This window comes from Micropterus dolomieu, linkage group LG17, assembly GCF_021292245.1.
Source record: "Micropterus dolomieu isolate WLL.071019.BEF.003 ecotype Adirondacks linkage group LG17, ASM2129224v1, whole genome shotgun sequence".
NCBI lineage: Eukaryota > Metazoa > Chordata > Actinopteri > Centrarchiformes > Centrarchidae > Micropterus > Micropterus dolomieu.
The window spans coordinates 37222802-37233558 of record NC_060166.1 but is presented as its reverse complement, the minus strand read 5'-3'; the positions used below and the strand labels follow the sequence as shown (position 1 = coordinate 37233558).

Sequence of the window (10757 nt, the reverse complement as noted above, 5' to 3'; positions counted from 1 at the left end):
AAAAGAAGGTCAAACGCAACAACATTGTGATTCCATATGTGTCTGGAGTATCAGAGAAACTCAGGAGGATTTTTAACAAACATAACATCCCTGTGTTTTTTAAACCCAAGAACACACTAAGACAGATACTGGTACACCCCAAAGACCGCACACCCAAACACAAGAAAAGCAATCTAGTGTATGCGGTCCAATGCAGTGAGGAATGCACAGACCTGTATATTGGGGAGACTAAACAACCACTACACAAACGCATGGCTCAACACAGAAGGGCCAACTCCTCAGGTCAAGACTCTGCTGTCTACTTACATCTGAAGGACAGAGGACACTCGTTTGAGGACCACCAGGTGCACATTTTAGACAGAGAAGATGGATGGTTTGAAAGAGGTGTCAAGGAAGCATCTACACCAGGGTTGAGAAGCCGTCATTGAACAGGGGAGGGGGTCTACGCCACCACTTATCCCCCACTTACAATGCTGTCCTTTCATCACTTCCCAGGAAACTCAAACGTAACCTATTGGCCTCTGGTGAAGATACCAACGATGGTGGTTCAGTCTTGGCCACAGGTGAAGATACCAACGATGGTCGTTCAGTCTTGGCCTCAGGTGAAGATACCAACGATGGTCGTTCAGTCTTGGCCACAGGTAGTCTCAACGACTGTAACGACTGTCGTCACAGCAACAAGGAACACTAACGAACCAGCGGTATCGATGACCCGAGATAACGACCCCCTGAGGTTAAATAGCTGAGTTTCCCTGCCAGTCAGTCAGAACTGAAGAAGTCCTTTGGATAAGGGACGAAACGTCTTCCAGTAGCTTCAACCAAGTCCAGTTGCCCTTCATTTTAACCTTCGTTGGATATTTTTACTTTCTTATATTTCCTACATTTAGGTTTATGTGAACTGCTAAGCACCCATATATACCAAGGCAAATTCCCACCCACTCCATGATGTGCTGCTCAAAAACAGGAGAACTTTCAGTGAGAGACTCATCCGTCCTAAATGCACCACACAAGGCCACAGGAAGTCATTCCATCAAACTCTTTAACTCCTCCCTCAAAGTGTCAGAGACCAACCTATTAGTCAGTAACAGACCTTGTAGTGCAATACCTGACATATTGTGCAATATTATCTGTTTCTGGTTAATCTGATCCATTCCAAGTCAACTTTACCAGTACTTATTACTATGACTTTTTAATTCACTACTACTATTTATCACTAAGATTCTGTTACTAAAAAAAACAAACAAAAAAAAAAAAAAAAAACTTCTTTATATCCCCCCCTCCTCCTCACTGGTATTTTGGTATTATTTTCTACTTACCTACTTTCTCTTAGTAGTACTATTCATTTATACCTTGATATGCAAAGTGAGCAATTGTAACAAAGGATTTCCCCTCAGGGATCCATAAAGTATTTGATTCTGATTGAAGTGTTCACCAGTGGAAAGCAAATTTCCTTACCCCTCACAAAAATTAAAACCACATTATGCATCAAATATTTATTATTTCTTCAGTGAAAGTGAGTCATGGGTTTCTCCAGCTGGTTTGGGTTAGTTTTTAACACTTTACAAATGACCCAAATTACCAAAGTTACTTTGGTTAACTCAAAAAATTACAATATTTATCTCTGTTGACTTTGCATGTTTTTTATCTTTGTATTAAGAATGACATGAATATTCTTATTGTGAATTATTTAAATCTGTTAGACATCTTACATTTTAGCAAAGACCAGACTTTTACACATGTTACGGATTTTGGTCAAATTCAGTCCATACATCACAGGATTCAAAAGGGGCTGACATGTAAGGAAATATAAAGATATAAATATTCGCAACATGTTTGGTACACTGTTCATGTTAAACCTACTCTGTAATATTTCAAAGAAACAACCAAAAGAAAAGTTCAAGAGAGAAGCAAGGTGAGGAGTGCAGGTACTGACAGCTTTTTGTCTGGTCTGTTTAGAACCAGAAAAACACACTTTAAGAATCCTCATGTACGTGTAAAGGATTAGAGATACAGGACATAAAATTGAGACAGAAGTGACAATGAGTCCATAAATGTTATTGGCTGTGGTGTCAGAGCAGGCCAGTTTAACAACAGAGTAGTTGTCACAGTACACTTTGTTAATGATGTTCCCACACAGCTGTAAAGGGGAACTTAAAGATAATGTGACACCATTTGTAAGAAATGAGTAGAACCATGATACACCAATAAGCAAGACAACCTTCTTAAATGTCATACGTGTGTTATATTGTAAAGGATAACAGATAGCAAGATATCTGTCATAAGACATGATGGCTAAGTTATTAAATTCTACACTTGCGTATGTAAATAAACAGAAAATCTGCAGGAAACAAAAGGGAGCAGAAACAGTGTGAATGTCAGAGAGAATCTGAAGCAGAAGGAATGGAAACAACCCTGTACTACCATACAGCTCATTTACAAACAGGCTGCACAGAAAAAGGTACATAGGTTCATGTAAGCTTCTGTTCATACAGATAACCACAATGAGAAATGTGTTGACAGCAACAATTAACATATATAACATCATGACAATCACAAAATATAAATATTTAAAATTGTCACTGTAAAAGTAGGCACTGAATACAAAGTATGAATAATTTGTTGAGTTTACCATGATGCTGTTTTGGGCTTGTAAAATAAATAAAAAAATAAACACTGTTTACAGGTAGAACTAGGTGCACCAATCATATTACATTTCCACACATCCAGTAATCTAAACTAAAATAAGTGAATTTTCATGAGCAAATACCTTACACTCACCATTCTCGGATTTAAGTCAACAGAATGTAAGAAACTAAACAGTTTGACATTGTATGAATCTTTACATTCATCTGCTGTCCTGCTGTAGACAGACTGAGTTCCTCCCAACTGAACTGAAACTCTGCTTCTGCGTCTTAAAGCTTTCAAAGTCAGAGACGCCCACAGAAGCAGGCTGACCTCATTAACAAAGAACTCAAATATTCTTACTGATTTCTAACTGACAGAAAAACTGTTAAGGAGGTTAAAATATTGGCAAGATAGCTTAATAAAAAAGAAAAGGTATATTTAGTAGATCATGTGTTTTATGGTAGTTAGATTTTAGGCTTTGGACTTCCCCTCCAGCCGCTGTCTAGCTGTGGGCATCAGCCCTTCTTCCTCAGAGGTTTATATACCAGTCAAAAGAGATTGATCAATCATATGTGCGTCCATTTTTGTGTTATCATTTATCCATCAGAATGAATCTGGCAGCCACACATTTGTGAAAGGGTTTACCTGTTCCCATCTCCCTAAAAAGCTGTGTTGTTTTTTGGTTCAGAAGCTTCTGGAAGGATTTCTCGTGGCCAAATAGTCTGAGTTAAAAATAAAAACTAAAGCCAGACTACAAGCAATTTGAAGACCAAATGAAGACCACTACTGGGGTACTCTCATGCAACCAGGCTTTGGCCTCATTGTTTGTCTTCTCTTTGGTAGAGAAGCAGCCTGAACTAGTGGAGGAGGTTGAGTAACACCAACTGGACATACAGTAGTTTGACTAAACTGTGCGCACAACACTGGCCCTAGAACCAAACTCCTGGATATGGAGCAGGCAAGTGTGAGGATAATCACTCCTAGACTGAGCAGCACTTTGTTGGAGTTTAAGGGGATTGTTTTTTATGGACTAACTTCAGATAGAGGAAGGCTGTCAGCGCTGTCTGTGCTTATGGCCCAAATAGCAGGACATACTTTTGAAGCAAAAACCTGGGTGTGGAAGGAGTTTGGGGAGACTGTAGAGAAGGACTTTAAGTTGGCCTCAAGGACGTTCCGGCAACCATTGGACAACTCAGGAAGGAAAAGGCCTGGCTGACACACATCTTCAATCTCACGTGGACATCGGGGGACAGTACTTGTGGAGTGGCAGACCGGGTGGTGGTTTTCATTTCCCCCCAAGGGGTTCCAATGATTGAGGTTTCACAATGGACAGCCTTGCTGGGCATGTTTATTCAAGGGTGCTGGAAAGGAGGCTCTGACTGATAGTCGAACCACAGATTCAGGAGGAGCGATACGGATTATGACCCTTGCAGGGGTGTTGGGGGGCGGGGATCTTGTTGGGGTACCGGGGCCATTTCTACGAGCCATCTGGTCCTCATATAACCAAAGTGAGAGCTGTGTCAGTATTCTTGGCAGAAAGTCAAACACGTTTGCAGAGGGTGTTGGACTCCACCATTGTTGCCCGACATCTCCGACCCCGTTTGTGATATTCACAGACAGGATCTTAAGGCGCCACCGAGGTGAGGTGTCCAGTTTGAATCTCTGCTTTTTGCAGATGACGTGGTTCTGATGGCTTCATCAGAATGTGACCTCCAGCACGCACTGGGTCTGTCAAAAAATCTTTAAATTCAGGTGAGTGCAAACTCTCTGGCTAGAAGTCACCCAGGACAACGGTTTGTGTGCCATCTTCATTAAAGCAGCCGAGGAGGGCATGGATGATAAATCACAGCAAAGTTATGCTTAATTGGACAGGTGACAGAGACAGCGTTGAATGCGTATCTGGTCAAGTGCTCCAGGGGAAGGACCTGGTAGGACCACTTTGGCAAGAGTCCAGCCCCCCTCCCTGCCTTCTTGGAATGTGTGACAACGAGTAGGCCGCTGCAAGGGTAGCTGGAGAGGTGGTGTTCTCTGGGATGATCCAAGTCTCTGTAAGGGCCAGAAAGCAGAGAGTCTGGAGGAAGGCATAGGATGAAATAGTGCCTGCCTTTTTGACTGCCGACTGGCAGCTCCAGAGTCCCCACATCACTTCATGGTCTGAGTTGGTAGAGAGCTTTGTGTAGAGTAGATTGGATGGGTTGGAATGTCGTGCAGAGGGTCCTATGTGGTCCAAGACTTCTCCAGTCAGATGTCCTGACAGTGATGGTGGTAAGACACATTGCTATGATCAGCAGAATGCGATGTAACTTCTGGACTCCCGCAGAGAGACCCCCTTTGTCTTTGTTCAACAGGGTCTTCGCTTGCCGGGCCTGACGTGCAGCTGTAGTGACTTGCTCTTAAGTGCAGAGACACAGCCCATTCAGGGTTAACTCCTCCCCACAATCAAGTCAATTGTCCACAGCTTTAGTAGCCTAAACTGGTTAATAGCCCACTCAACAACACAGAATTAAATTCTAATTACAAATTCTAAAACATAATTACTAAAAAACAGTCAAATGGTCCCTAATGCTTTTTTAGAAGGATTACACGTGCTGTTCGGCTACCGAGGGCAGCTGTCTGTGCAAGCTGTGACACAACGTGTGGTAAGAAACATTACACTCAGCAAATTTGAATATTTCAGTGCAATTTCATAACAAAATAAATGATTATAACAATACAGTCATTTTAAATGAATTGTTTCAATTCAATTTCACTTCTCATATTGAGCAGGTACTCTGGATACCTCTGTGTTAGACAACTATAGACCTATGTCAAATCTTCCTTTCAGAGTAAGGGCTGCCCCACATCTCTGCAATGTCATGTCTGACTATGTTTTGAATGATTAGCAGTGGGGGTGATGGGTTATGGTAGGTTGTAGTCTTTACTCACACTGTGCACACGTGACCCACAAGTTGACAGGATGCAATCCACAGATGTGAAAAACCAGTTTCACATGTACTGTCACAATTCTTGACAATTCTTTTGGTAAGGCACATCTTGTGTTAAGCTGAAACAACTATCTAATAATTGATTTCTTGATCCTCAGATAAATAACCAGCAACAATTTTTTAGACAACAATTTTGAACACTCTCTATTCCCAAATTATTTATGAGATTTCTTTGTGTTAAGGGATAGTACAATGCATCTCTTGCGAGTTTTGGACTGTTGGTCAAATAAAACAAGCTATCTGAAGACATTACCTTGGGGTTTAGAAAATAGCAGCGCCCTTAGAGCTGAACAAACTTTACTTTTACTACCTGCACTTTATTTTATATTGAAAAAAACAAAACAACCAAAAGTTAACATGCATAAAATTACTCCCTAACTTATGGCAATTGTTTATAATAAGCAGGTGATGCAATGGCACAATATAAATGACTATAAATTAATCAACATTGGCTATGGAAAAATTAATCTTAATCTTACCTGGAGCTCATGAATCCTTAGGCTCTCCACTGTGCCTGTCAGTGAGGCCATCCACCTGTACAGGGTAATCAGCTGCAGTGTCAAGCTCGCAGCTGAATTGACTCTGTAGGTTCAACAGAATTAATGGTGATGATGGAACTCCTGCAGACATGCAAACACAATCAAAGTTGTATGTAGATTCATGTTGTTACCTGTCATGGGATAAGGCTGAGTGCAGCTGCAGGTAGTAGAGGCGTGGACCCAAATGCAGACAATACACAAGGAAGGTGCAGTTCAAAATATTTATTAACTCAAAAACCTGACTGAGACAAGATTAGGAAAATCCAAAAGGCAGTAATAATCCAGAGCACAGGCAGAGTATTCCAAAGGCAACGGCAGAACAGAACACTCAACATCAGACAAAGACTAAACAAAACTGAGGGCTTATATACATAGCAAACGAGCAGGGAAGGAAGCACAGCTGAAACACAACAGGTAATCAACAGCAGGAAACAAAGCTAGACAAGGACTCATGAGAACTGAATACTACAAAGTAAAACAGGAAGTAATGCACACGGGAACACACCAGGACAGATCTACTAATAAAACACAAAACATGGAAAGACCACAAATCAGGGCAGGGAATGGAGCCAGGACCAAACAGGAGACAGGACTACACTAAAACATGGAGACATAGGACTAAGGACTCAAACATGTAAAAATCATGCAGATAAAACATAAGAATAAACTCAGCTTAGGTCAACAAAACCCTAAACAAGACAAACATTAGACTGAGGCAATGAACTAAAACACAGGACTAAGAACTAAGAGACAAGACAGATATTAAACTAAAACATGGAAATGAATAAAACAATAAACAAGCCTACACAGAGGAACACAGAACCAAAAACAGACTTAAACAGGAAAACATGAACACAAACCATTCCTAACCGTTACCACTGAGGGAAGAAGAAACACTTCATTTTCTTTTAATAATGAAACATCCTAGTATGACCAAACTATGCTGGTGTGTTCATTTAAATGCCTTAACTCAAGTCTTTCTAATCTATGCAGTATAAAATTCATGAAGTCCACATAATCTCAAATAATTCAAAATAATCAATATTCACTCAAAAACAATGATTGACATATGATTCAAACAACATTACTCGTTAAGAAAACTTAGTTGTTTGGTGTTGGGTTTACTTATTAGCTGGTGTTGATTGCTGAACTCCAAATGCTTTTGAGTTAGTAGTGTGTTCGGGTTTACAGCGAGGGATGGGACCCTACAATTACTGACCAACACCACCTGAGCTACAAAATCATTTAAAAGATGCCTTAAACAACAAAAGTGGGAAATAAATCCGCTGGCGTTGTTTCCATGATGTTCATGAGCTCTCCTGTAGTGAAAGTGCTCTCCCTGTGTAGGGCATTCTACGTATGTCTCTCACTATCTCTCTCTCCCTCTTCCCCTGTGTGCCTCAATGCAGGAGTGCAGTCAGGTGTGCAGTTACCAGCTGCCAGCCGTCAGTCTCCCCATGCTCAGCCTCATATACCGGGTCCCTGCCTCCACTCTTCACTTTTTGGACAACATAACCAGCAGTTTAAAACATAGTCCTACAACAGCCAACTACTGCTTAATCAAGTACAGGTTCTTACCAATCAGATCGCTGCACTTTCCACTCATTTAAAACCGGCAACCGCTGCATTAGCCCCACCTCCTGCCCACAAGCCTCCACTTCTCCGGCTTCGGCTGCCCACTTTTGCGAGCCGTTTGTAACAATTCAATTTAATCAACTTTATTAATACACTAGGGGCAATTAGTTAAGAGCAGCATGTTTGCAACAGTAGCCTACGTAACACAAAACACACAACATTCACAACATACAAGCAGCCAGTATGTGCACATTTAAACGAAGGTTTTGAGTGTTTTAATGGTTTCCGCCATGGAGAGTCAGGAGGGAAGAAATCAGCTACCGCGTAGAAACCTTGGTTTGTTTCATTTAGTGCGTCCCGAGTATGTGGAAATCGTCTGTACCTGCCCATCCTGGTGCTTGGGACAGCATCCCTGAAAAACTGCTTTGGGAAACCCCAGCAGAAACAGCTACAGCATGCTAGAATGACCCCGACGCGAGGAAATGCCAGCTTCATCCATCCAGAGGGAACAATAACCGACCGTCCGCAGCGTGCCCGGTCGTCCCGCAATCTCCTGTCCCTGGCCCTGTACGCCCCAACGCCCCATTCCCTCTGCGATACATACAGTGGGTTGTGTCGCTAATATGACCGGTGCGCTGTGAACAGTGGGTGATCCTTCCCTCTGGCAGGATGGATTTTACGCCTGATCTGTGCACTACTGCAGCTGGGGGCTCTCCGCATCGCCAACGAAACTTTCTAAATTCTTCCAACTCAAGGAGAAAAAAAGTCAGGTTGAAACGAAAATTGCTTTCATATAGTTCATAGAATAAATAAAATAAAATAATTTTATGTCTATATATGGATATAGAATATTCTAATATTATTAATTTCTCTACGTCTTCTTTCAACACGGCTGTGTCTCCTTCTCACAACGATAACCATCTCAGCAACACTTTTGCACCTTCCTTTCAAATGTATTAAATACAGATGCTGTTGCACTCACATGAAATTGCTTTTAGGCTGTTAGATCACATTGCATGTAGTAAATGAATGTATTTGCATGTTACCCTCCCATTACTTTGCACAATAAAACTGAAACGCCCCAAATTGCATATTCATTAAGGCAAAAGTACCAAATGAACCACAGGTGCTATCTTGCACTTTTGAAAGACGTCATTCTCCGTGCACACAGTTCGTAGATCAGATTACTGCTGGCGATATCAGGTTTGCACACGTTTTTACTCGTGCAAACCTTTAGTAAATCTGGCCCTTAGAGTAGATCAGGATGTCGTCTAGGTACACAAACAGTGTGAGGACATCATTAACTAGGACCTGGAAAATGGCAGGGTCATTTGACAGACCAAATGGCATAACCAAATATTCAAAATGTCCCAGCAGGCTGTTGAATGAGGTTTTCCATTCATCTCCTTTAGGAATGCGGACCAGGTGATAAGCATTGAACAGGTCTAGTTTTGTGAATATGGTGGCTCCGTGCAGCGAGGCAAAGGCAGATTTGAATAAGGGATAGGGATACTTATTTTTGACTGTGAAGACCCCTGTTATCTATACATGGCGTGAGTGTGCCGTCTTTTTATCCACAAAAAGAAACCGGACCCTACTGACGATGATGATTATACCTGCTGCCAGAGTCCTGTATATACTTGTCTATTGTTTTGTGCTCTGGGCAGGAAAGATTGGACAACCTGCTGCTGGGGAGTGGAGCTTCGGTTGCATGCACTACCTGTGTGCAAGATGAACCGCCACTCCAAATCTTCTTTCCCTTTGGTGATCAGACCCTTAAATACTGCCACCTCCATTGTGTTTGTGCCTGTTGTCATCTACGCAATAATTCTTAGTTGATCACCCATAACAGGTACAACAATTGCATGTGCAACATTTTAGAATGCACATGCAATTTAGTACTCTTTAATCGGGATGTTAGTAAATCTGGCCCCATGTCTATTAGGGTTTTCAAACTTCTATAGAAGGTGCATTTAGAGCTTCAGTCGCATTGCTGCTACCCTCACTGCTCTAACCTCATCCTCTGTGCCTTTTTCCTGGACCAAGGAGGCGGAAGCCGCCTTTCAGGAGCTCAAACAAGACAGGCCAGGTGGGCTCTATTCTTTGATAGATTTAATTTCACCCTGTCATATCCCAGCGGTTCATAATACCAAGCCTGATGCCCTGTCTATAGTGTTCTCAGTTGACAACACTAGTTCAAGACCACATGCGGCGCTGCTTTCAAATCTGGAGAAAGACCAGGACGGCCTTACCTCCTGCTTCCACCAGGATGCAAAAGCAGGCAATCCAACACCGCAAACCAGCCCCTAGCTAAACTCCAGATCATAGATCATGGCTCAATGCAAAGAGTCTCCCCTTTAAAGTCGAGTCCAAGAAATTGGGCCCTCGTTTCATTGGTTCCTTGCAGATCCTATCAATCATTAATCCAGCTTTAAACACCCTGCCTCTCTCCGTATCCACCCCACCTTCCATGTATCCCAGATGAAACCTGTGTCCTCCAGTCCTCTGAGCCCTCCCTCTCATCCCCCTTCTCTACCCAGGGTAGATAATAGCAATAGCTACAGAATGCCCGAAAGACTTACTGTATTATATTCTATTAATTTTTTATATTTTTAATTGTCACCTACCACTTGAATAATGTGTTTCCCATTATATAGATAAAGATAAACCATAAATTGGTGCAGACATTTTCACCAGAATGCAGGAAATGAAGTCTTTAATGCTTAAAATTTCTTCCTCTTCATTAGTCCCCTCCAACGTTGAAACTAAACCAATGCTTTGCATTTCAGGAAAATTACCCCATAAATTTACCACAATGCAAGAAAATAGTATCTGGGTTGACACACAGTTTACGGGGGGACACATTCCCAGATCAGTTTTGGTTCCCAATTTAGGCTATGATGTGATCACACTTCTTCATTATGGACCATGATTATCGACTTGACTGGCCGCTGAACTTTATAAACAATTCCTGAGGATTGAGTAGAGATGACCACAACTCCGGTGGTGGTGGTGGTGGTGGTGGTGGTGGTGG

The 10757-nt window shown here is 41.9% G+C and overlaps 1 protein-coding gene and 1 long non-coding RNA gene across 2 annotated transcripts; both read right to left on the bottom strand.

The window, feature by feature from the left end:
- Nucleotides 1–1484: 1484 nt before the first annotated feature.
- LOC123986610 (olfactory receptor 10J4-like) lies at nt 1485–3953 on the bottom strand. The gene has a single exon (XM_046074969.1). The coding sequence runs from the start codon at nt 2630–2632 to the stop codon at nt 1706–1708; it is 927 nt and encodes a 308-aa protein (XP_045930925.1). The 5' UTR covers nt 2633–3953; the 3' UTR covers nt 1485–1705.
- A 733-nt stretch (nt 3954–4686) lies between these two features.
- Nucleotides 4687–6492, bottom strand: LOC123986612. The gene is made up of 3 exons (XR_006828913.1): nt 6280–6492; nt 6089–6191; nt 4687–5017 (listed from the first exon to the last, which is right to left on the bottom strand). It is a non-coding gene; the product is annotated as an uncharacterized LOC123986612 (long non-coding RNA).
- Between the last annotated feature and the right edge of the window lie 4265 nt (nt 6493–10757).

Coding starts and splice junctions, on each gene's coding strand:
- LOC123986610 (XM_046074969.1), bottom strand. CDS start 2,632: ATGGTAAACTCAACAAATTATTCATACTTTGTATTCAGTGCCTACTTT.